Raw genomic sequence first — 27,666 nt, forward strand, 5'->3', positions numbered from 1 at the left:
AGGAAACTCCTGATCTCAGTCGCCGAAGTAGTTCTATGCCAGTTCTGAACTGCCTCAATCTTTTTGGGATCAACTTTAATGCCCTCACCCGATACAATATGCCCCAAAAATGCTACAGACTCTAGCCAAAACTCACATTTAGAGAACTTAGCATATAGTTTTTGTTCCCGCAACGTCTGAAGCACCACTCTCATATGTTGCTCGTGCCCCTCCGTACTGCGCAAGTAGATCAAGATATCATAATTGAAGACAATGACAAACGAATCAATATATGGCCTGAATACCCTATTTATAGAATCCATAAATGATGTCAGGGTGTTAGTTAAACCGAAGGACATTACTAGAAAATCATAATGACCATATCTAGACCGGAAAGCAGTCTTTGGAACATCCGAATCCTAAATCTTCAACCGATAGTACCCCGACCTCAAGTCGATCTTAGAGAATACCCTAGCACCCTGCAACTGGTCAAATAGATCATCAATACGCAGCAACAGGTACTTGTTCTTCATAGTGACTCTGTTCAATTGGCGATAATCAAAACATATTCGCATAGTACCATCCTTCTTCACAAATAACACTAGTGCACCCCAAGGCGATACACTCGATCTGACGAACCCTTTGGCTAGTAACTCATCAAGTTATTCTTTCAATTCTTTCGGAGCCATGCGATACAGTGGGATAAATATAGGCTGGGTATCTGGAGCCAAGTCAATACAAAAATCAATATCACGGTCTAGTGGCATGCCTGGAAGATCTGAAGGAAATACATCAGAGAACTCCCGAACTACAGGCACTGAATCAATAGTCGGAGTCTCTGCAGTAGTATCCCGAACATAGGCTAGATAAGCTAAACAACCCTTCTCAACCATGTGTTGATCCTTCATAAAAGAAATAACCCGATTAGTTGCACTAACAGACGAACCCTTCCACTCCAACCTAGAAAAAATCTGGAATAGCCAAGGTAACAGTCTTGGCATGGAAATCTAGGATGCCATGTTACGGAGATAACCGGTCCATGCCCAGGATAATTTCAAAATCGGTCATCTCAAGTAATAGAAGATATGCTCTAGTTTCATAACCACAAAATGTAATAATACAGGACCGATAGATCCAATTCACAACAACAGAATCGCCCACAAGAGTAGACACATAAACGGGAGTACTCAAGGACTCACGAGAAATACCAAAAAATTGAGCAAAGAGAGAGGACACATACGAATATATAGATCCTGGATCAAATATTATGGAGGCATCTTTGCCGCAAACAGAAATAATACCTTTAATCACGGCATCTGAGGCCTCTGCATCTGGTCTGGAAAGAAAAGCATAGAACCGAGCTGGAGCGCCAACTGGATGGCCTCCGCCTGGCTGACCTCCACCTCTAGAACGGCCCCTACCCATCTATCCTCCACCTCTTGGTGGTTGGACTACTGGTGGAGCAACTGGTGCGGTAATCATAGGTTGCTAACCCTGCTGCACTGGTCTACCCCAAAGTCTGGGGCAGAATCTCCGTATGTGACTGGGATCCCCACACTCGTAATAACCCTTAAGTATAATGGGCTGCTGACTAAGAATCTGGCCCTGGTGACCTGAATACCCACTAGAAGAACCCTGAATAGCTAGTGGGCGATAATAACTCTCTGGTATAGCACTGAAATAAGGTCGCACTGGAGGACCCCGAGGAGGCAGTGGTGCTGGATATGGGGGCCTGCTGGACTGCCCTCGCACGAACTGACCTCTACCCCCGGACGGAGCACCTCTGAACTCTCCAGAGTATCTAAACCGCTTATCTCTCATAACCTGCTCTAAGCTCCGCTTACGCACACCCTCAATCCTCCAGGCTATCTCCACGACTAGCTCATAAGAAGTACACATCTCAACCTCTCGAGCTATAGTGGCCTGAATGCCAATATGTAAACCTGCAACAAACCTCCGCACTCTCTCCGCCTCAGTAGAGAGTATCATAAGTGCATGGAGAGATAACTCAGAGAACCTCGCCTCATAATCGGTCACTGACATTTGACCCTGCTGGAGCTGCTCAAACTGAAACCGCAACTCTTCCCTCTAGGGGGGTGGAATATACCTGTCCAGGAATATACGGGAGAATCTACTGGTCTACCAAGAAGATAAGACTTCCACTATCTACGGGCTCTGCCCTCTAGTTAAAAAGTAGCAAAGTCAACCCCATGAGACTCCAATATCCTCATGTTGTACAGTCTATCCTTGCATCGATCAATGAAATCCTGGGGATCTTTATGTCGCTCACCCCCAAAGACAAGAGGATGTAGTCTAGTCCATCTGTCCAATAGTTTCTGCGGATCAGCAGCTGCAGCTGGCCTGGGCTCAAGTGTAGCTGCTGCCACTGTCTGGGCTCAACCTACGGGTAGTGCACCCTGGGTTTGATACACAGCAGCTGCCTGCCCATGAGCCTGCGCAGTAGGGGTATGTGCTCCCCTGCCCGCTTGAGATGTGGCTAGGTCTACCGGAAATAAATCGGCCTGCGTCGTAGTGTCCATGAACCGCAGCATACGGCCCATGATATCCTGTAATCCTGGTGTAGATATGAAATCCACCGGAGCTGGCTCTGCCACGAGCACCTCACCCTGTTCCTAAATAATGGGATTCTCTGCTGGACCCACTGGCGGCATAACTGGAATAGTCCTGGGATGTCCTCGCCCCCTATCATGGGCTGGAGCCCTCCCTCGGCCTTTAGCAACTGGGGGAATAGCTCTTCCTAGTCTTGAACATCATTAGAGCGCGCTCTCCCCATCTGTGAGAGAATAAGAGAAGGATATTTAGTACTACATCTATAGCACGATGGAATATGAAGAAAGGTAGTTTCCTAACACCCTATAGCCTCTCGAAGATAAGTACAGACGTCTCCGTACCGATCCGCAAGATTCTATTAGATCTGCTCATAACTTGTGAGACCTACATGAACCTGGTGCTCTGATACCATATTGTCACGACCCAATTTCACCTATAGGCCGTAATGGCGCCAAACACTATAGCTAGGCAAACCAACTAGTAATTTAAACCCATATTCAAATTTTTTTAAAAATTAACCGAATAATTAAACTCTTCTTACTTGCAAAAATTAAATAATATGAAAAGATCTGGTAAATTAAAATAAACAAAAAAAATAATTTAATCAAAACATTCTACTAGTGTGTGTGCCAAGACCTGGTGTCACAAGTGTATGAGCATCTAGTAGATTATATAAAAACTATAAAGACTATCTGAAATGAAATAGACATAATAAAAATTCCAGAAGAGGCACTAGTTGCTATAGAATGGCTCAAATAATGAAGCCACAGTCCAGCCTGAAGCTGCATCACATGAAAGAACTGGTCTTTCCACGTAGGGAAACCTGACAGGGGGAACTGACTAGAGAGGAACTGATCCTCAAACCTCGAGAGAACCTATCCATGAACCTATTCCTTAGTAACAAAACTAGGAAAGAACATCCAAAGAAATTGATACTCTTGTTGCAACATCCACGAAATTGGATTTGGATGAACCTGGTTCAACTGTTTATCAGAAGTTGTATAGGGGAATGATTGGCTCTTTATTATATCTCACTCCTAGTAGGCCTGGCATTATTTTCAGCGTAGGCCTTTGTACTAGATTTTAGGCAAATCTAAAAGAGTCTCACTTGAAGGTTGTCAAGAGGATCTTGAGATACCTAAAGGCACCACTGATCTTTTTCTATGCCATCCAAAAGGTAGTAATTTTGATTTAGTAGCATGGGTGGCACTAAGAGAATGAGTGCTCCTTCTATCACTGTAGCAACTCCTCCCACAAGAGAAAGAACTACAAAGAGCCAGAAGAAGTAGAGTGAGGCCAATGTAAAAAGGGCCTTAGATGAGAATGCCAAGAAAGTCGCTTCAAAAAAAAGAGTTGGTAAGCCAAGTGGAGTAGTCGAGATTGAGGAGATGAACCTAGTTTTTGAAGATGAATATGAGAATGTGGAAGTACCCACTCCTAGTGCCAAAAATAGAAATACTTCTCAAAATAATTCTCGAGAAACAGAGGCTAAGGTTGAAGGCTCAATTGTGTCTAAAAGAACTAAGTCTGCCAAAAGGAGCAAGGATGCTCAAATAGTGGAAGAAAATAGCTAAGGATGCTGAGATTGAAAGGCTGAAGAAATGATTGATTGAAGTATAGGCTGAGAAATACTCTCTCAAGTGTGAGCTTACAAAGTAAAAGTAGAATAATGATAGTATTCTTCAAGATATGTTGAAACTGCTTCAAGCCAAGAACCAAGAATCCAGTCCTTCCCAGTTTTAAACCCTTTCTAAGCCTAGTTTATAATTAGTAACCCAAGTGGGATGTTTTTTGTTTTTTGCTCATGGTTCTATATTTTTATTTTCCCTTATACCTTGTGGTAGGATATTATCAATCAATGAAATTCACTGTCTTTGCTCTAATTGTTTGTTGATATTTTTTAGATGGCTAATATCCTTAGATTAAAAAGAGAAAATTAAATCCATGATTGCATTTGAAGAAACCCTAGTGGCCATGAGTGATATCTATTAAAATCTGGTTACTTACCTTCATTGTGCAACTTTTCGATGATACCAAAAGGGGGAAGATAAGGTGTGATTTTGCTTTGGACTGTAATGTTTATAACCTAATAAACCTGGTCCTTGATGATTTGTGACTTTAAATAAAAAGTGTTCTAACATTATGTTGATGTTGAGCTGAGTTGAAACAGGTTCCACGCTTATGAAAAGCACTGAGTTTGTCATCATCAAAAAGGGGGGAATTTGTTGAGCGGTTTTGGTTTTGACGATTGACAAAGAAACACATACATGAACCAGGTCCATGGACAGTGTACACAGGTGACGGGCAGAATCAAGAAAAAGGCATGAACGTGAAAGGGATAAGTATAAGTGGTTATTTCTGATAATCCCTGAATGAAAAGTGTACATATTTGATAAGGAGCAAGACTCTTTATTTGAAGAGAACCCTATCCAAGATAAGGAAATAGTTATAAGTTGAAGATAACTATAACTCTTCCATCAAGGAAGAGTAAAGCATTAGACTTCTAGTTAATCCTTATTCTACTAACTCTATAAATATCAGTTTTGTTCTCTTTTATAGGTGATGCACACATATTGAAGTTAAGGACGAATTGAGAGCAAAATAGCAAGGCATTTTATGAGCAATTCCTATGAGTTTTAAGAGTGCGATCCTGAAGCTACACGAACCAGATTGAAGAACCAGCTCCATAAAGAGTTTCATGTATCTTGCTTTATTTCTAGTTCAAAGTGTAGTAGGCATTTTGAGTTGTACCTTTCAGCTTTATTAGAAGCAATTGTACTTGGTACATGAGTTGTATTATTCAAGTTAGAGTTAACTTGAAGTAGACACAACAACCTGTGGCGTGTTGCTACAAGGGTTAGAGTTAATCCTTAGGTTTGCAAGAGGTTATAAACTCGAGTTGTAGTGTTCAAGTTAGAGTTAACTTGAACTAGTCGTAACAGCTTGTGGCTGGTTGCTACAAGGGTTATAGGTAATTCTTAGGTTTGCAAGAGTTTGTAAACTTTGCTGTTGGCTCAGAGTTGTAGTGAAGTATTTGGAGAAAATCCTACTGGGTAGTAGGTCGTGGTTTTTTCACCTTTTGAGCCGAGTGTTTTTCACGTAAAAATTCTTGTGTTCTTTACTTTTTGCATTTTTTATTCCATAACTATTGTGTAAGGAACGCATAGAAGAACCAGGTCCTTCGATAATTCAGTGAACACGAAAATCAGACACCATACAAATCACCCCCCTCTTATGTAGTATTGAAGTATAAAACATCACTGTATTTATCATTCGTAGCTATACTTTCAGCAAATTTATCATTCGTAGCTATATTTTAATTTTATAGCAAATCCATGAAATAAGAGTTTAATTGTTTTGAACTAAAATAAAAGAGCAATAACCTCTCGTAGCTCAATTGGTTAGAGCGCCTGCTTAGTTAGCGGAGGTATTAAGTTCGACTCTCAACAGGGATATTTTATTTTCCTGTATTTCGGCTTAGTTTTATTCGGTGCACGAACAAATACATTCGATACATGTTGTATCCATTGTATACACCCATGTAGACAGTCGATACAAGTTGTATCCTTTGTATACACCGTTGTAATTCGCCTTGGTTATACAATTGATGCATATTGTATTCATTGCACGAATGAATACAATTGTGCGAACAAATACAGTTGATACACATTGTATTTGTTGCGCGAACGAATACATTTGACACATGTTATATTCGTTGCGTGTTTGAATACAAGTGATACAAGTTAGTAGCAATTAAATAGTAGCTACCGATAGTAATTAGAAAAATTATAGTTAGTAGGCTCTAAACTATAGTGATTTATGAAAATTCATTTAAATCAAATCCCTTAAAAGAAACAATTTTGACATGGAGTGGGTCAGTAGACCCATTTCTCTTCCTTTTTCCTCTCCCTCAAAGGCCCATTTTCTCTCTCCCTCTTTTACATAGGGACCATAACTCATGTAACTGGATGAAATATTTTTTCTAATGGGTTGATTTGGACATACCATCGTAACCCATGATACAAGCTAACCCGGAAATTTTATGTGAATTGAGGATTGAGGATTTATGTGAATTGAGGATTTAGACCCTAAATTTTAATTCTTTACTAATATATAGACCTATTTTAGAATTAGTGATAATTAATCTAATTCCCATTAAGTAATGCTAGAAATTAGCTCCAAAGTTTTGAAAATTACGGATTGGCCCAAACCAATAAATAATAAAATAAACCAAAATAAAAATTATAAAACGTATTCCCCTTGCTCAACCCCCATTTTGTCGCGCTATTTTTTTCATCATTCTAAGTCGGAAGAACAACTGAATAGCCATTTTTCATCATTAACAGCCATTGTTGACGTTTGAGCTTCAAGCTTGAAAAATTAGGTTTGAGAAGGAGTACTTTGTTTCAAGTAGGTGTTATTCTGTTTTTGTTGGGAATATTTTAAGGAGTCAAATTTGAGAGAGTTTGAATAAGATTTAAGACGATTCTGGTGAAATTTAAGATTTGTGTTTGAGGTTGAAGATGAACATTTAGCGATTGTAAGTTAAGTCCTAGAAATACAAAATCATGAATTTGAGGGACTAAATGAACTCCAATTGGAAACCTAAACATAGATTTAGGATCATAAAGGTTAATGGGTAACCCAAATTTAAATTTTATTTAGAGTTTTGACTATGTTAACATGGGATTGACTTTCAGGAATGATCTTGATTATTGAGTTCCAAAACTTTATTTAACACCATTTAGTATTCTTTTGAATAAATTGAGGACGTTTGATGGATTCCGAAAGCCGTATAACTATTCTAAAAGGTTAAGGTTGTCTTAGACCGAGGTAAGTGAAAATTTAACCTCTTAATTGCTTGCTTTTGTAAAAGCATGATTTGAAACTGTACAAATACTTTCAAACTATCTAGTATATAGTTTTGATGATAAAATCTACTAACTATAAATGTTTTTCTTCTATAGCACTATGTTATACTCTCTTATGACTATGATACGACATTTTGAAACATGTAAGCATGCTTTATATATAATTTTCCATAAAACGAGCATGATATTCTAGTATACATTGGTAGGACACATGCTATGATATGTGATATTGATATGCATCAAATAATGTTGATGATTGAACTGATTTTCATGTGCCTATTGTGATGTGTTAGATATTAGTATCATGTTTTCTTAGGTCTAGCAGTAAAACTTGGGAAAATGACATTGTATAGTCGCTCTCAAAATAATTGTCGAAAAACTATATTTTATATATATATATATATATATATATATATATATATATATATATATATATATATATATATTGTATATATATACATTTTGTATGTTGTATACAAAAATTATATAAATTTTATACACTTTTCGGCTATCGAATACAAATAGTTTCTGACGCGGGCTAAGGGTGAAATTAAAAAATAGCTAAATTTATAAGTGGTAATTGAAAAATAGCCACGGTTTCAAAAGTAATTGAAATTTAGCCACTTTTCATGTAAAGATAAATCTGAACAAAAACACTATTCAAAATCCAAAATATATTCCAGCATAATATGCTGGAGTTAGAATTTTTTACATGTGAACTTCCAGCATAACATGCCGGAATTTCATAATGTGGTGGAGTTCCAACATAATATGCTGGAAGTTCATATACATGTGCTCCAATCTCCAGTATATTATGTTGGAACTTTTCGTATTGCAGCAAAATAGTGGCTATTGTTTAATGACTTTACAAACGCTGGCTATTTTTTAATTAGCAATCTAAAAACTGACTAGCCTGTACAATTTTAACACGGGCTAAAAGTCAAAAAAGTCCATTTGCCTTTGAGGATCCATTATTCAAGTTTAGAACTCTTATTTGGTAGGGACCACTGTTAAGATCTAACAGTTCTATTTGTGTAGAGCCGAATGTCCAAGTATTTGAAGTGGGAGGGCTCATCTTTGGTCTAGCAGTTGTATATTCCAACCATTCATCTTAGAAGAATTAACCCAAACAGTCGTTCATTCAATCACTTAAATAAAAAATAGTCGGTGAAAATATATATATAATTTATATATTATATATATATAATTGTGTATAATCAATGTATAATCCATGTATATGTGTGATGATCCAAAAGGTCATCTTATGTTTTAAAACTCGAATCTGCGCTCTTAAACCTTAAAAATCTCATTTTTACCCTCCTCGATTTGTGTGGGCAGTCCGACCAGATTTCCGGAAAGCTTTTATGTTAAAAATTGATGAAAATAAGAATTTATGCCTTAAAAAGTTAATTTTATTTGACTTCGGTCAATATTTTTGATAAACGGGCCCGTATCCATATTTTGACGGTCCCGATGAGTCCGTATCGAATTATGGGACCTGGGCGTATGCCCGGAATCGAATTCGGAGGTCCCTAGCTCGAGTTATGCATTTTTGAGAAAAATTAAAAATCTGAAAATTAATTGTTTCTAAGAATTGATTGATGTTTGGCATTGTGAGTATCGGGTCCGTATTTGGTTCCGGAGCTCGGTATAGGTTTATTACGATATTTAATATCTGTGAAATTTGGTGAGAAACGGAGTTGATTTGACGTGATTCGGACGTCCAGTTAAGAAGATATGAATTTTAAAAGTGTTCTTGAGAATTTCATTTGATTTGGTACTAAATTCGTAGTTCTAGGTGTTATTTTGGCGATTTGATCGCGCGAGCAAGTTTGTATGATATTTATAGACTTGTGTGCATATTTGGTTTGGAGCCCCGAGGGCTCGGGTAAGTTTTGGGTAGGCCAAGAGATGTTTTAGACTTTGAAAATCTGGTATTTTGCTGCAGCAGGTATTCTGGCAGGTCTTTCTTCGCGTTCGCGAAGGTACTCTCGCGAACGCGAAGAGTAAACTGGGTAGCCGGAGTTTTCTTCTTCGCAAACGCGAAGGCTTAGTCGCGAACGCGAAGCGATGGGGGGGTTACCCTTCGAGAACGCGACCAGCTCCTCGCGAACGCGTAGTGTTAGGCAAACCTGGGGGAGGGTTGGTCGTTCCTTCATCGCGAACGCGAGCAATGTCTCGCGAACGCGAAGGCCAGCGGGAGTAACCATCGCGAACGCGAGAAGGGTCTCGCGAATGTGAAGGTTTGGAAGCCAGTACCCTTCGCGAACGCGACAGTGGCCTCGCGAACGCGATGCACACTGTCGCTAAGTGCATAAAACAGAATCAAACACGAGTTTAAGCCATTTCTTCAACATTTTTCAAGAACCAAACGGGTAGAGACGATTTTCAAGAGTCATTTTCTTCGCCAACATATTGGTAAGTGATTCTTAACCATTTTCTTTCAATTACCCATTACATTTCTTAAATTATCAACCTAAAATCTAGAGTTTTCATGGTAGAAACTAGGAATTTCGAAAATTTGGGGATTTAGACTTCAATTTGAAGTCGGATTCCAAAACCAATTATATATTCGGGCTCGGGGGTGAATGGGTAAATGGATTTTGGTCTAAACCTCGGGTTTTGATCAAGCGAGCCCAGGGTCAATTTTTCGACTTTTTGGAGGAAAATTTGGGAAATTTAATTTATGCAATATAATTGATTTTTTTAGCAATATTTGATATTATTGAGTCATTTTTGAATATATACGAGTAGTTTTGAGGTGAATTCCAAAGGAAAAGCTGTGATTGAGAATTAAGTGGCCTTCGGAGCGAGGTAAGTGTTGTGTCTAACCCTGACTTGAGGGAATTAGGAACCTTAGATTATTTGCTAAGTGAAATTCATGTGAGCGGCGTATATGTGAGCTGACGAGTACTTATGCGCCGTCAATTTACCTGTTTTTTCATGTTTCTTCCATTTTCTTATATTGTCTCTTCCTATGCCTAATTGCTACATGTTTATACTAGTATTGTTAAATTGATCGTTATTATCATGTTTACGGATTTTCGGTTGGTAATCGAGTATTTATTTAAAAGTTGAGATTTATATTGTGGAACCAAATGTTGAAGTAAGGTTTGTACTTGTTATTCTATCTCCTTGTTGTTATTTATGCATTCATTATGGTAAGGGAGAGTGTTAATGCATGAAGGGTGATGTTATACCATGATATGAGAGTTAATGCACGAAGGGTGATGTCGTGCCATATTATGAGTTATAATGCACGAAGGGTGATGACGTGCCATATTATGAGTGTAAAAGCACGAAGGGTGATGCCGTGCCATGATATGAGAGTTAATGCACGAAGGGTGATGTCGTGCCGTTTCTATTGATTTATTGGTGAGATTGAGAGTAAAAGCACGAAGGATGATGCCGTGCATTTTTCCTTATTGTATTCACTATTCCTGTTGATTCATGGTATATTAACTGCTCCGGTGATCATTCTGCTGTAGTTCTTTATCTTGTATTCCCCTCAGTATATTCCCCTCCCGACATTTTCTGTTTAGTTCTTCATTTCTATTATTTGTATATACACTGTTAAAATTATACAGCTTGATTTATAGGTGCCTTACCTTAGCCTCGTCACTACTTCGTCGAGGTTAGGCTCGACACTTACCAGTACATGGGGTCGGTTGTACTGATACTGCACTCTGCACTTTCTGTGCAGATTTTGATACCGGCTCGGGTTGATCGAAATTTTATTATTGGTCCGCTGTCCGGAGACTCAAGGTAGATCTATCGGTGTTCACAGACCTTGAAGTCCCTGTCTATCTTTTCTGGTCTACTATTTTTTTCATTCAGACAGTTGTATTTCTTTCAGACTATTACTTGTAGTAAATTCTAGAATGCTCGTGAATTGTGACTCCAGATCTGGGTGGTAGTAATTAATGCAGTTTTATAATATTCCGCACTTATAATATTTCATCTTAGTTAATTATTGTTATTTATTGAATGAAAATAAGGAATTGGTTTAATGATTCTCTAACGTTGGCTTGCCTAGCAAGTGAAATGTTAGGCGCCATCACGGTCCCGTTGGTTGGAATTCCAGGTCGTGACAATATGACTACAAAAAGTGAATAATGAATATGATCGGCTATTTATGTAAAAATCCCTACGAGGCCCAGTGCACATGCGTGAATGCTTGACGTGCTTGATGGGTTTATCATTGAGAAATTTTCAGAAACCACTATGTTTTAGTGATTATTAGCTTGCTATAGCTACCATTTACTAAATTACTTCCTATAGCTATGTTTTCAGTTGTTATAGAGTGTATTCGATGTATTTAAGCTACTGTATTCATGAATACAGTAGCAAAACTCGGCGTGAAACAGGGAAGTCCAGTTAATCAATTATTGTATTCGACTATATTCGCGAGTTGTATTCGCGAATACAGTAACGTATAATGCGTAAATCGTGGTCTATTCAATTGTTTTAAAACGGTAAGTGAATCGATTAACACAATAGACTCCTAATATAACTCAACTAACTCAATTATATCACCCAGAATCTGTATTTCACGACGAATCTGTAGAATATTTTTCCCAGCCAAAAAATACAACAAAACAGAGCAATCTTAAGATTTTCAATTCTTCCTTTTTTCTGTTGCTATCGTTCGTTGAAGTTCTGTTTTCAACCAATAAAATTCGAGATTCATATCACCCAGAATCTGTATTTTACGCTGAATTTGTAGAATATTTTTCCCAGCCGAAAAATACAACAAAACAGAGCAATCTCAAGATTTTCAATCCTTCCTTTTTTTGTTGCTATCGTTCGTGGAAGTTCTGTTTTCAACCAATAAAAATCGAGATTCATACAATTATATACAGAAATCTGTATAATTCGATTTTACATATGGCAAGTTTAACTGTGCTATTGTATCATTCTGGAAAGTGGAAAGTGGGACAGTGAGAGTAACTATGTTGATTATTCGATTGAGGGAATACTGATAAAGGAGTATACGTCGTAGAATGATTTGGTTGCTTAAATTTCGAAGCAACTCGACATAGATTTATGCTCAAAGTTAATTAAAATTGAATACAAAGTAGATGGAAATTGCACGCCAATGGAAATACATAACGACATGGGTTACAAGGTGTATGTAGAGTTGAAAAAAGTGAACAGAGAATTCGGGATGTATCCTTTGTGCATAACAATAATTGACAAAGAAGTTGTAGCTGGAGGTAGTTTAATTCAAGGCGGCCTTGTGCAAATTGACGAAGCAAATCAAAGGTGTAATTTTGATACAGATGATATACTTGCTATTGAGTCTGTCAATTCAGGCGAACCAATTGAGGTGTTCGAACTGGAAACAGATTTGATTATTTCAAAAACTAATCAAAGAGAGGTTATGGTTAGACAAGTATATAAGGATAAGGCTGCATTGAAACAGGTGATGGAGTATTATGCAATATCTAAAAGGTTTCAATTCCGGGTTGATAGGTCTAATGCTATCGGGTTTGAGTGTTCGTAATTGTTGAACATCATGTTATATTCAAATATATGATTGTGTATTTTGAATGTGAAATTGTATATTGTTTTCATAGTAGAATTTTTATCTATATTTAGATGTATTTAGATATATTTGAATGTATTTACATGACTTTCATTGTTATACTTATGAATAATTATGTATTTCAAATACATGGATTTATCTGTATTTTACTGATAAATATTTATTACATTGACTTTCACTGGTTGTTCTTAGATGTATTTAGATGTATATATATAATTACAATCGTATTCACATGTATATGTGTGTATTTTGAATTTTTTATATATTGTATTCATGGTAGAATTTTTAAATTGTATTTAGATGTATTTAAATATGTTTGGATGTGTTTGCATGACTTTCATTGTTGTACTTATGAATAATTATGTATTTCAAATACATGTATTCATCTGTATTTTACTGATAAATAGATATTACAGTGACTTTCGCTGTTTGTTTTTAGATGTATTTATAAATATTTATATATATATATATATATATATATATATATATATATATATATATATATATATATATATATATATATATATATAATTACAATCGTACTCACATGTATATGTGTGTATTTTATAATAATGTATATATATATGTAACAATGTATTCACATGTATATGAGTGTATTTTTTAACCATTTATACTGATCGTATATATTGCGAAAAAATTATTTACAGTTATATATTATTATGTATGTCAGAGGATTGTGAATGGAGATTTAAGGCTTCTAGCGTTAACAAATCACAAATGTTTAAAGTGAGAGAGTTCAATGATAAGCATACATGTCCGTTGAAGGATAAGGTGTATGAGCAACGTCAAGCAAGTAGTAGTCTTATCGATGGTATGATTAGGTCCAAGCTTACTAATCATAAGAGGAAATACACCCCAAAGGATATAATTGATGATGTGAAATCAGATTTTGGTGTAGATGTTAGTTATATGTTGGCGTGGCGGGCTAAAGAAAAGGCAATAAATTTTTTGAGAGGTAAACCGGCTGATTCATACAATAAATTACCAGGGTACTTATATACAATGGATATGACATATCCTGGTTCACACATAAGAATGGTAAAATCGCCACAAAATGAGTTCATGTATGTGTATATATCTTTGTATGCCTTTATAAAGGGGTTCGATCATTGTAGACCCATTGTGGTTGTGGATGGAAGCCACCTAAAATCGGCATACACCGGGACATTCGTCTCGGCCAGCACGTTGGATGGCGCAGGTGAGTATGGGGATTATAATAAAATTTGTTAATTTTACTGCCTATTAAAGATTGAAATACATATTTTCAATATGTATGCAATTGTATTTACATGTCATATACTGCCACTAGCATATGGTGTTATTGATTCAGAGAACGATGTTGCTTGGTCAAGGTTCTTTGAGCAATTCAAGGAAGCATATGGTGAGAGGGAAAACATGTGCATCATTTCAGATAGAAATGAGAGCATTATCAAATTTGTATCGAGAGTGTATCCAATGGTACCACATTTTACTTGTATATGACATCTATGGAACAACATATATAAGAAATTCAAAAAGAGTCATTCAAAGTTGAGCGAGATATACTTCTCGATGGCAAAATCATACACACATACTGAATTTGATAGTCTAATAGAGAAGGTGGAGAAGGTAGATCTTAGGGTGAAAGAATACTTGGAATTAACTGGATACGAAAAGTGGGCTAGGTTGTATGCACCTGTTAATAGGGGATGGACCATGACGTCAAATATTGCTGAGTCAATCAATGCCGCACTTGTATCAGCAAGAGAATTGCTAATATACGACTTCCTCAAAGAAGTTAGGAAGATGTTTGGACGTTGGAATTGCAGCAATCGGAAAGAATCTTTACACACGTACACAACACTTGGAAAAAAATACCAGGAGATACTTACTTTGAATGAGGCAATGTCTACACGTATGTTTGTAAGTTTTTTTTTTAAAGTCATTGTATCATGTATATAGCCCTAGTACAAGGTGTATTTATTTCTGATATAATTTTTACTATTCAAATACAGAATGCTCATTGTATTATAGCAGTTGTGCATGCTTTCTGTTTTATGAAATGTTTAAAAAACTGATCATTATATGTATACATTACTTGTTTATATATTTGTATTTCATTGGTTGATTCAATGGTTTTGTTTCTAACCAGATGCATTTCCTAAGCAGATAGTCTATATGTTACTGTATATCACTATATTCATCACTTAAAATGACATCATCTTTAATATTCTGCCAGCCTAAATGTAGATTGTATTTGTGAGCATGTAATTTTTACCCTACCAAAATATTCCTACAAAATTAATAAACAAATTATTCATATTTATTTTTATATTTTTAGGATTTTTTTAATTATTTGCATTTAGTTGCATTTTTTATTTTTGAAATCATAGAAAACAACAAAAATATTGAAATCCTCATCATATAGCATTATTAGGTTTTAATTGAATTTAGTACTTAATTACATGATTTGATCATATTAGAAGAAAATCACAAAAATGGTTTATTTTTGACATTTTTAGTTTTAGTGTTAAAATTAGTAATTTTTCCTTTTAATAATTGAAGATTAACTGATTATGTAAATAGTACAAATTGATAGTTGGTTTAATTTGATAAATTAAGATAATTTACCACTTAATTTAGGATTTGATTAAATTAAATAGATTTTAAAAGTTAATTAAATAAAATGGAATTTAATTAGCCTAAAATCGGACTGGGCCAGTGTAAAAACCAGCCCAATCCCCAAAATCTAGCCCAAAATCGCCCAATCCCAATACCCCAAACCGGTCTAGTCTCCCGCCTAACCAAACGACACCGTTTTGGGGCCAAGCAATCCTGGCCGTTGATCTTCAATAGATCTAACGGCCCGGAACTCCCTCCCCCTAAGTATATATATGTCCAAATAGACCCCTACCCCCTCATTTCGTCTCCCCCTCCCCCTCCCCCCCACATCTCTCTCTCTCTAACCCTAGAGACGACCCCCGTCTCTCACCTCTCTCTAACCAAGCCCTAGCCGCCCCAATATGCCCCTCCTACGCCACCGCTGGAAATCGCCTTACGGCGGCGGTGGACCTCCAAAACCACCCAAACGTATCCTATACACTCTCCTCACCCTCTAAAATCCCACCATAATAACCTATTCCCCATACTCCCCCCCCCCCCACCAAAATCAACGTATTTTAGATCTTAGATCCCAAAAACCATAATCCCGTTGCCGGAAATCGCCTACGGAGGCGGTGGACCTCCAAAACCCCTCAAACTCATACCATACACTTTACTCACCTCCTTGAACCTCACCCTACCAACCAAATCCCCAGAAACCCCACCAAAAACCATAGATCTTAGATCTAGGATCTCCGAAATCCTAGATCTGTTTTTCAAACCCTAAATCCAACCTAGTCCGTTTAATAATCCTCCTGCCAAGGTCTCCCATCAAGGATCTCAGATCCCAGACGGGAGTCTTGGCATGAGGGTTTTTAGCAGCTAGATCTTATTTTTGGTATATTTTACGTTATTTCCTTTTTTTTCATCTTTATATTTTGTGTTTCTTGTCGATTACTGTTCTTCTTTCTTTATTTTATTTATTTATTACTGTCTGATATTCTGTTTAAATCGTTTAATTAATATTCTATCAATAATATATATATATATATATATATATATATATATATATATATATATATATAAAATCAGTGCTTAGATATATTCTGTTTTTCTTAATTTTTATATTATTACGCTCTTTATTCTATGTTGTTGCTTCTTTTTTTTCCTTTTTTGCTTTCTGTTTTGTTTATTATTTATTTTTATCTTTATTAGTTCTGAGTTTATTTTAGTATTACTACTTTGTTATTTATTTTTTTAAATTAATCACCATTTTTTTTTTTTTTTTTTACTGTTGTTTGTTTGGTTAAGAACTGGGCCTCACTGAAGTGGCCCGTTCTACTTAGCTCATAAATTGGGCCTGTCTGAATGAATAGACAGGTCCATAGTTTTGTAAAAGCTTAAGAGCCCAAAGTCCTTATTCTCAGAGTCACCTGACTCAGGCCCAGAACCGATCCAGTTCTGAGGTAATTCCAAGACCCTTAAGGGTTAGTTTTGGATTCCTAATTCTAAAAATTATTCAGAAAATACTAGAAACTTCTAGAATTGGGACAACTGTCCCAATGCTGAGTAGAAAAATAGGGATAAGATCCAAAATATCCAGAAATTGGACAGTTGTCCCTTTTCTAAGATAAGGAAGGTACTATAAATTGGACAGCTGTCCATTTCTGTTAAGAAAGATGCCATTTCCCTAATTTATAGGGAATTCTGGCAGATTCTTTTATACCCTAATTTTCATCCCTTTTCACTCCCTCACTCTATAAATACACTCCTCCTTTTTCATTAGAGGGGGATTGATTCTAGATCGGAATACACATTATAGACTGCTTTGAGATTTAGCTCTCTTTCAAAAGAAAAACTTATGAAAATCAACCTTGTTCTTTCAGAATCAAAATATACATTCCTTTCCTATTTTAAAAATATGGTCGTCTTCTTATTCTAGTGGATTTCATTCGTTGCTGCTGCTTTACTTCAAGCTTTCAGAGACTTATTTTCTTACTTATTTATTTTTGCTGCTATCAAGATACATTCTTAGACAATGTAAATGTTTAAATCTTATTGTATCATGACTATGATTCTGCTGGTTATAAAAAATAGGTGTTCTGTTTGAATATTGCATATAGTTGTTTGATTGAGAGTTGTGTATGAAAACATATAGAGCTAATCATTTATACTATTTTAGGCAATTTAAGTTATGTTAGCTTTATGTTAAAGGGTTCTGAAAAAATTATCAAATATGTTTAAAGCTTCATGAAGTCATAAGATCGGTACGTTCGAATAATAAAAACAAGAAAAGTATTTTTTTAGAAAGATTTGTTAGATGAGTAGTAGGTAGATTTGTTATCATTGCCCATATTAGTGAGATAATTTAGTTTAGTTTTATATTATATCGTCTCATGCCTTGAGTTAATTAGTAGTTTTATTATGTCATTAAACAATTAAAATACAGTAATTCCAATACTATTGGTTTAAAATCATAAAAAGATGGATTTTACAAGCAACCTAATAGTAATCAGGGTACGAATTCAGGCCCAAATCAATTGGGTCCATGAGATTGTACTCTGGGTCTTTGGCTAATAAAATGAGTTGAAATCTTTACACTTTAAGATTTTCAAATGCAAATGAGTTTTAAAACTTATCACTTTAACATAGGTTAATATAAGAAATAGGAGACTTAAGAAATCAATAGAACATTATCCTAATTTAATTTTTGGTTCGTATCCCCAGACCCCTTTTTAGTTTTCTGTTTTAAAAGACAAACCAAATATAGGTTAAAATCTGATAATTACTGTTATAAATTTCTAATTCATTCACACAAATATGCACTGGGTCAGAGTCACTTGGACTCATTATCATCAGGCCCAAATTATTTTTGAGTAATTTGTCCACAAATGGATATTGGGCTAGAGTCAACCGGACTCATTATTAGACCCAACCTTCTTGAATTAAATGTGTTTAATTGATTGAATGCTTAATAATATTGAGTTGGGCCCGAGACATATGGACTCAATATCACCAGGCCCAAATGTCTTTAGTTAATTTCATTTAGTTGTCCATAAAAATGAACATTGGGCCAGAGTCATTTGGACTCATCATCAGGCCCAGATCCTTCTGAATTAAATGTGTTTAGTTGATTGATTGCTTAATAACATGGTATTGGGCCAGGATCATTTGGACTCCATGATCACTAGGCCCAAATTGTTTGGACTGAATTCATCTAGCTGCCTTAAAATATGCATTGGGCCAGAGTCAATTAGACTCAAGCAGGCCCAAATTCTTTTGAACTGAATTCATTAGCTAGGCCTAAATATATGTCTTGGGCTAGAGTTCATTTGGACTCCGTCCTTATCAGGTCTCAAACTTTAAATCTAGGCCTGCTTGACAGATAATACATAGGCTGCCCCTATCTAATACAAACAAACATATCACCTAGTATCGAACCTTTACACTTAGCCATATGACATAGAGTATTTAGTTTAGAGACATAAGCATAACTTAAGGTATTTATAATCAACCTAATTATTACAATTATGTACATGTACGCATGACATAGTTGTGATATCAAAAACAAATCAAGGTACATGTTCGTGTGACCATGGTCAAACAATCTTAATAAATAAAATGCCTTAATTAAACACTCGTAGAAATGCTTTAGGTGCGGATTTTTATCGTGATCGCGTACATGTCCGCGCGATGTGATCCCGATATCTAAAATTAAATCGAGGTATGAGTTCGCGCAACTTCGGCCAAACAATCTTAAATTAATAAAGCACAACTAATTGTGTACACGTTCGCGTGACATGATTTTAGTGCCCCAAACAAAGCAGACTTACACACATGTAGTTTGTTTCAAAGATTAAATCTATAAACGCCATATTTAAAAGAGGACACCCAAGTACCTAATCTTTCCAAAGATGAAGTAGATCCGGGCTATGCCGCATCGTTCGAAAAAAGGAATTGCATTGATGAGGAACCGGAGCCCGAGCCAGAAAGGCCCGCCAAAAGGCCTCATATTCAGGCTTTTGATGACAAAATCCGAGAGCGTTTGGTCTGGGGAGAAAAGGAAAAGAAATATCAAGCCACCATCCATGCCTTAGAGGAAAAGTTGAGGAACCTCGCATTTGACAATGACTTACAGGCACAGGTAACCGAAGGTGAAAAGAGAAAATTGACCCGAGAGAACGAGGCGCTCCGAGCCAAACTCCGGGACATAAGGATAGCCACTGAAACGCTTATAAGAAGTGAGAAGGATGAAAATATCATCAACAACTTAAGAATGAAGGTCCACGACTATGCAACTGACTTAATAAAAACCGAAAGGGATTTGCTAAATGCTCAAACAAAACTAGCCAAAGGAGCAGAAGAATAGGCCCACCATTTGAGACAAAAATATGGCAAAGAAATAACAATTCTAAAGGAGAAGTTATTTGCCCTTGGGAATGAAATGGTCCAGCAAACCAAATATTTAAAGACAGAAAAGGAGCACTGCTACGCACTAATTTGCCAACTAGAAGAAAGCGTGCAACAGCTACATGACCAAAACAATAGCGCACAAGTGTTGGAAGCCCGAGCACAGCAAATTGGGCATCTGCTTCAAGAGAAAGGAGTTATCAGAAGCAGGATTAAGGGGATAGCTAACTATGTCGTGATGAAATGTCACGAGTGTGAAGACATGACTAGGTCCATGTTTTTCGCTTCTATGATGACCTTCGTCCACCAGGTAATGGATGACTTAGACCGTCTTCAAGAAGATATTGCGTGAAGGCCCGCACAAAGACCAGATAATACCCCACATGCTCCAAGAAGACCGGTAGAGGCTCTCATGTACTTTTGACTTTTCAGTCTTCGAGTCTGTACTTTATTGCTTTCTAGAGTTTTGTTCAAAATTGTTTTGTCATTTATTTTGAGTTTGTATTGTTTTTCTTTTTAGTCGTCAGTACTTTAATTCCCTGTAATGAAAAACCAAAAAAAAGAGATATCTTTGTTAATGAAATGAAGAAAAAATGTGCTTTGTTACTTCATACCTATCCCCTGAACTACGTAATGATCGTATTCATGTGGTGTCATGATACATAGGCAATCCACATAGGATTCGATCATAACCCTAAAGAAAGTAATTAAGAAAGCAAAAGAGAGAGACAATAAAGCCGGGATGAAACACATAGCCGTTGCAAAATATTTAGGAAAACGTTTAACTGTTTAGGTGCATTGCATCCCCCAATATGTGATTCCCTATGTATTAAATGTCTCAAACTAACCGGTTTGTTGTGTGCGCGCTAAAAGAACAGGTTCTATTTTTAGGTGGTTGGTTTTGTGGTAGTAATCTGGCTTCACACCCTTATTTCACGAGATCTAAAGGAAGTATCGCCAGGACCTCAGAAAGTCATCTACCCATCATTGAGCCCGAGGATAGCCCGGTATCGGCTATCCCACAGTCAGAGTCAGCAATTGCTGAGGAAAATAGAAGGATGTGATGCCCTATGATAGAAATATGGGACGCCTAGTCCAACGGCAGGGAACCACCCAGTACTATCCCTGGATTCCCTGAATTACTCCCCAGGACGGGAGGAACCACCAATGTCCCTATCCCAGTGACCAACCCATTCATCCCGTTTGAGTACCCCACCATGTCAACCAATTTCGCCGGTATGCCTTCTGAGGTTTTCCCCCAGGCACCATCTTCAGGAATATCATCTACAGTGTTCATGCACCACCGGCCTCTAGCATGGCACAACCAACACTGCCGCGACAAACCTTTGAACCATCAACTTTTACTTTCCAAGCTCCCCAATTCCAATTGGACACCGCTCGGGTTACCCTAAATTCCTATCCTCAGCACCCACAATTTGAGTCTCCCGTAGAACATGAGAAAGCGGTGAGGAATCCTGATCAAGAGGAGATAGCACGAAAAATAAAAAGCATTGAGTAAAGACTCAAGAATATACAAGGTCTGAGTGGCCAAAAGAGCGTGTCATATGCTGATCTGTGCATGTTCCCTCACGTGCATTTACCTGTGGGCTTTAAGATGCCAAAGCTTGAAAGATATGACGAGCATTGAGACCCGATTGCTCACTTAAAGCGATACTGTAACCGGCTGAGGGGCGCTGGTCGAAAAGAGGAGTTGTTAATGGCCTACTTTGGAGAGAGCCTCACCGGAATTTCTTCTGAATGGTATATGGACCAAGACATCTCCCATTGGCATATATGGGATGAACTGGCTCCGGATTTTGTAAGGCAATTCCAATACAATGTTGATATAGCCCCGGACAGAAATTCTTTGACCAACCTCAAAAAGAAAGCCTTGGAAAGCTTCCGAGAATACACTATCAAATGATGTGAACAAGCGACCAGGGTAAAAACCCTGATGGATGAGACCGAGATGGTTAGTGTCTTCTTACAGGCCTAAAGGGCCGATTATTTCCAAAACAAGATGTCTGCCATAGGCAAACCGTTCGCAGAGGCCATCAAAATTGGAGAAATGGTAGAGAACGGCCTAAAAACAAGCCGCATATTTTGTCAATTAGCTCTAAGAAGCACTTCCCAAGCCATTCAGAGCGGCTAGGGAGGTTTAGCAAGCTGGAAGAAAAAGGAATAGGGAGCTATGATGGCTTCGAGCTTAAGAAACTCTCAGCGACCCCAGGATTATTCTGGTCCACCTTCCAGGGCCCCGCAACATTATTACCCCCACCAGGATGCAGCTTATGCTATGGCCCTTCATCCTTCCCGGCCACAACAATATTACAATCAAAACAGAGCTCCACCTCCAAGAAATAACCCTCATCACCAAGCTTCGTATAATCCTCGTCCACCTCAAAACAATTACCAGTATAACACCCATCCCCGTGAACCACCCAGGAAAACTGACTTCACCCCCATTGGTGAATCTTACTCCAACCTCTTCCAAAAATTAGTCCAAATGGGCCTATTACAACTGGTACCTCCGAACAGATAGAACCCGGAATCTCAATCCTACAGGCCAGGTACTAGGTGCTCTTATCACTCAGGGGCGGAAGGGCATGACACTAAAGATTTTTAGACCCTTAAGAGAGTAGTCGAGAATCTGATAGAACAGAAGCGGGTAGTGTTAAGGGACGAGGAAGTCCCTACTTTGACCAATAACCCGTTACCAGCCTACAACAACGGGCCGGTCATCGAGATGATCTACAAAGACAAAGAATTCGACCCAGCATTAAAAGCTATAATTTCCATTGTTGACTCCGAAAAGAAACCCAAAACGGTGGCAAAACAAGTCCGTGATGAGAAAAAGATGAATTCCACTCCCCAAAATGAAGAAAAGGACGGGGAAGCAAAGACAGGGGCAGCACCTGCCAAAAAGGCCATTCTCTACGTTCCAAGAGCCCCTAGAAAGGGGAAGCTCATGTTAAGCCCTCCCAAGAGATTGGAGCAGAGGAAAACCATGCCGAATCTGCCAAAAATGTATGTACCGAAAGGGACTTACGTAGCACGGAGGCCAGTCATTCCACCTAGGCTAGATGAGCCTTTGATCATTAGCCACATGCTACAAAATCCCATAAAAGACACTAATGCCGTCCTTTGGAACTACAATCAGACAATTGTCCGATATAAAGGGAAGGAAGTTAGGGGGAAGTGAATGAAACAAACCAATCTGGGAAGTATCATAACCCAGAAGAATTGAACAAAACCAAGAAGAAGCATTTCCCCCTCAAAAAGCCTGTAGATACTGAAGAAGCGGAGGAATTCTTCCGGAAGATGAAAACCTCGGAGTATGCTGTAATTGATGAACTGAGAAAAGCCCCTTCCCAGGTTTCACTCTTGTCTCTACTGATGAGCTCAAACGAACACCAAAAGGTGCTTCTAAAGACGCTGAATGAGGCGTATGTTCCAATTGAGACCACGGTTGAACAGTTAGAAAGAATGGCAGAGCGATTTTTTGAGGTCAACCGAACCTCCTTCAGCCGAAACGATTTGCCTCCCAAAGGAGCCGCCCATAACAAGGCCCTTCACTTGACTGTCAAGTGTGAGGGATATTATGTGAAAAGGATCATGTTGGACAGCGGGTTCGAAGTCGATATTTGCTCTCTATCAACATTGTAGAGGATGGAAATTGGGACTGAAAGGATCAAACTAAACAATATTTGCGTGTGTGCTTTCGATGGTGTCAAGAGGGACACGATAGGGGAGATTGACTTAATCCTAACCATTGGCCCCGTAGATTTTGATGTAACATTCCAAGTTTTGGACATGGACACTTCCTATAACTTTCTGTTAGGAAGACCATGGATCCATGCAGTAGGAGCCGTGCCCTCTACTCTCCATCAAATGGTCAAGTTTGAACATGAGAACCAAGAAATAGTGGTCCATGGAGAAGATGAACAGTCAATCTATAGGGACCTGGCAGTCCCGTACCTCGAGGAAAGAGAGGGAAGTGAGCACATCGTCTATCAAGCCTTTGAAATTGTGCTCGCCGACCAGTGCGAGGAAGGAATCCCATGCCCTCAACCTTGTTTATCAAGAGCATCAATCATGGTCGCCAGCAAAATGATCAGACATGGGTACAAGCCTGGAAAAGGGCTCAGGGTATCCTTACAGGGCATCACAGAACCCATCACCTTGGCTGCCAACAAGAAATTCTTTGGCATAGGTTTCCAACCCACCAATGCCGACGAAAAATGGGCCGATAAACGTAAGAAAGATGGGTGGGTTTTGCCTCAGCCAATCCCGCACCTCGCCAAATCGTTTGTTAAGCCAAGATATATAGAAGAAGAAGAAGAGGCCTTCACGGCTGACGAAATTTAGGATATCTGTGAAGCAATGAGACAAATGCTCTATGAAGTCCACATGGTCCAACCGGGTGAAGGCTCGAGCACTACTGAGGTGCAATACATGGGTCCTAATGCTAAATTGCAAAACTGGCAGGCTACTCCATCCCAGTTAGGCGGGAATCCCGGTAGTTCAGTCTTGCCATCTTTTCTGCATTTCGAGTTATTTCAGGGTGTAACTCGAATGTTTTTAGTTTTTGTTGTCTTTTTAAATTTCGATGTAAACCCTCATATCTTCAAATTCAATGAAATGAAATCAATATTTCATCGTCTATGAATCTTTTCCTGTTATTCTTTCTGATTTTGCTATTTTTCTTATCTTTCTCTTTTCAGTTCTAATAATGCGGACTTAAATAACATGACATGTTTGTGGACTTCATGCCCAGATCCTAAAACGTTGTCTAACTGTGAAGTAATGAATCAAGAACCAAAATATGATGAAGATGAGGCTTTTAGGGAAATAAATCGAGAATTGAAACAATTTGAGAATAAGCCTAAGCCAAACCTAAATGAAACCGAGCCAGTTAATTTGAGAAATTCAGAAGAGGTCAGGGAGACCATGATAAGCATTCACGCCGAGGAAAAAACTAGAGATGCATTGATCCAACTCTTGTTTAAATTTAAAGACGTGTTTGTATGGTCTTATGACGATGTGCCAGGACTAAGTATCAATCTAGTGGTACACAAGTTGCTGACTTATCCCGGTTGTCTACCTATCCAACAAAAGCAAAGAAAATTCAAAACAGACATCAGCGATAAGATTAAAGAAGAGGTTGCCAAACAATTAAAAGTTGGTGTGATCCGAGTAGTCCGATACACCACGTGGTTGGCCAATGTAGTCCCAATACCAAAGAAAGATGGGATGATCCGAGTATGTTGATTATCGGGATTTGAACAAAGAAAGCCCTAAGGACAACTTCCCATTACCCAACATCCACATCCTTGTCGACAATTATGCCAAACATGAGATACAATCTTTTGTGGATTGTTATGCTGGGTATCACCAAGTCCTAATGGATGAAGAAGATGCAGAAAAGAAAACTTTCACCACACCATGGGGGACTTATTGTTACAGGGTCATGCCATTCAGTCTAAAGAACGCCGGGGCAACTTACATGAGGGCTATGACTGCCATTTTTCACGACATGATGCACCAGGAAATTGAGGTGTATGTGGATGACATGATCAATAAGTCCAGAACACAGGAAGACCATGTGAAGGATTTAAGAAAGTTCTTTGAGTGCCTGAGCAGGTATGATTTGAAATTGAATCCGGCTAAATGCGCATTCGGAGTTCCATCTAGGAAGCTTTTGGGGTTTATAGTCAGTCGGAGGGGTATTGAGTTGGATCCAACAAAGATAAAATCCATCCGAGATCTGCCACCTCCGTAAACCAAGAAAGAGGTCATGAGCTTTCTAGGAAGGTTGAATTACATCAGTAGGTTCATCACTCAGCTTACTACCATGTGTGAGCCCATCTTTAAGCTGCTAAAGAAAGGCGCAACGATTAAATGGACGGATGAGTGTCAAGAAGCTTTTGACAAAATCAAAGAATATTTGTCAAATCTGCTGGTGTTGGTTCCGCCTGAGCCTGGAAGACCTTTGTTCTGCACTAGCTACCTTAGCTGCAATGCTGCCGTATCCGGGAAACGTCCATATTGACTTGTTGGAGATTCAAATCCGAGAAAGACATGGTTATTGCAACACGGTTGAAGTAGAACCAAATGACCAGCCATGGTATCATGATATTAAAAGGTTCTTGAAAACAAAGGAATACCCTGAGCAGGCCAATGGAGACCAAAAGAGAACCATTAGAAGGCTTGCCAGCAGTTTCTTCTTAAGCGGAGAAGTGTTGTATAAGAGAACTCCAGATCTGAATCTTTTAAGGCGTGTGGATGCCAAAGAAGCTGAAAAGATCATGAATGAAGTGCATTCAGGAGTATGCGGGCCCCACATGAACGGATATGTCCTGGCAAAGAAAATCCTACGGGCAGGTTATTAATGGATGACCATGGAAAAGGATTGCTTCAAGTTTGTCAGGAAGTGTCATCAGTGTCAGATACACGGTGACCTGATTCATGCACCGACTTCAGAGTTGCATCCTATGTCAGCACCTTGGCCGTTTGTTTCTTGGGGTATGGATGTCATTGGGCCGATCGAGCTGAAAGCCTCAAATGGGCACAGGTTCATCTTGGTTGCCATTGATTACTTCACAAAATGGGTCGAATCGATCACTTTTAAAGCCATCACCAAGAAAGTAGTGGTGGACTTCATACATTCCAACATTATCTATCGTTTTGGTATTCCAAAAACCATCACTACCAACAATGCCGCAAATCTAAACAGTCATCTGATGAGGGAGGTATGCGAACAGTTTAAAATTACGGTTCAAGTCCCCCAAAGATGAAACTGGGGCAGAATTTATAGTGGTTTGGCGGCGCTTTCGCCTGAAAGGTTCCAAGGTTGTAATGTGATTCAAATTCTACCCAAATCATGTTCAAGTACTTCCGATCAATCGGTAAAGATGTCCAAAATTGGAGGATACAGTTACTCAGATCTGATACAACCCAAATGAGAGAAATAAAATGAGAGATTCTTATCGGTGAAAACCCACACGGGCACCGTGAGGCGATGGTAAGCAAATAAATTGAAAATGAGAGAGCCTCATTAGTGAAAACTCGCAAAGAGCACTACAAGGCGATTGTGAGAAGAGAAATGAGAGAGGTTAGCTGGTGAAAACCTGCAAAGGGCACCACTGATCAAAAAAAGGATAATTGGTCGCTGACATGGAGACAGTCCTGGGCAAGGTTTCTCAATCTTGAAGTATAAGTTATGGTGGATTTCTGAGAGTTGGACGGTTCGCACAGATCAGGCATCCAGTCCAAGAGGCATGTAATGTTCATTGAAGTCCGCATACACTCCAGATAAGTACTTTTTTCCCTTTTCCGAAAGGGATACCTCTTGTCTATATTCTTTTATCCATTCCGTCGTTTATTTCCTTTCAATCCCTTTCGGTCTAATTCTATTCTAAATTGAGACAAAGAAAGGATGGCAAGACCGATCTATAAGGTTCTCATTTGATACAAGTTAGTATACAAAAAGCGCCCAGCCTCGGCAGGTGCATCGAGTCGACCTCGACCGACCATGATAGCTGATGCTTCGAAATCAAGAATTCCCGAAAGGAAAGGGATTAAAGTCAAAGTGCCACAAAGACAAAATAAAGTTAAAGAAGGTTAAGTTCCGCGTGATTAACCGTCCTGGTAAGATTTTGGAAAAGACAAGATCTCTAGGGTTAG

General features: G+C 38.3%; 2 protein-coding genes across 2 annotated transcripts; both read left to right on the forward strand.

Annotated features, from left to right (window-relative positions):
* Nucleotides 1-12,537: 12,537 nt before the first annotated feature.
* LOC107813946 (uncharacterized) lies at nt 12,538-14,472 on the forward strand. Its single transcript, XM_075236037.1, has 3 exons — nt 12,538-12,875; nt 13,638-14,188; nt 14,300-14,472. The coding sequence occupies exons 1-3, from the start codon at nt 12,538-12,540 to the stop codon at nt 14,470-14,472; spliced, it is 1,062 nt and encodes a 353-aa protein (XP_075092138.1).
* Nucleotides 14,473-25,889: 11,417 nt separating this feature from the next.
* Nucleotides 25,890-26,372, forward strand: LOC107766100 (uncharacterized). Its single transcript, XM_016584826.2, has one exon. It carries the CDS (start codon nt 25,890-25,892, stop codon nt 26,370-26,372), a length of 483 nt encoding a protein of 160 aa, XP_016440312.2.
* The last annotated feature ends 1,294 nt before the right edge of the window (nt 26,373-27,666 follow it).

Source organism: Nicotiana tabacum, chromosome 18, assembly GCF_000715075.1.
Source record: "Nicotiana tabacum cultivar K326 chromosome 18, ASM71507v2, whole genome shotgun sequence".
Classification (NCBI taxonomy): Eukaryota; Viridiplantae; Streptophyta; class Magnoliopsida; order Solanales; family Solanaceae; genus Nicotiana; species Nicotiana tabacum.

Bases quoted from the DNA above. Each gene is read 5' to 3' on its own strand.
- LOC107813946 (XM_075236037.1), top strand. From the start codon at position 12,538: ATGGGTTACAAGGTGTATGTAGAGTTGAAAAAAGTGAACAGAGAATTC. The intron at 12,876-13,637 runs GTTTCAATTCCG...AATTATTTACAG, and splicing joins TATTATGCAATATCTAAAAG to TTATATATTATTATGTATGT. The intron at 14,189-14,299 runs GTGAGTATGGGG...TACTGCCACTAG, and splicing joins CAGCACGTTGGATGGCGCAG to CATATGGTGTTATTGATTCA.
- LOC107766100 (XM_016584826.2), top strand. From the start codon at position 25,890: ATGAGTGTCAAGAAGCTTTTGACAAAATCAAAGAATATTTGTCAAATC.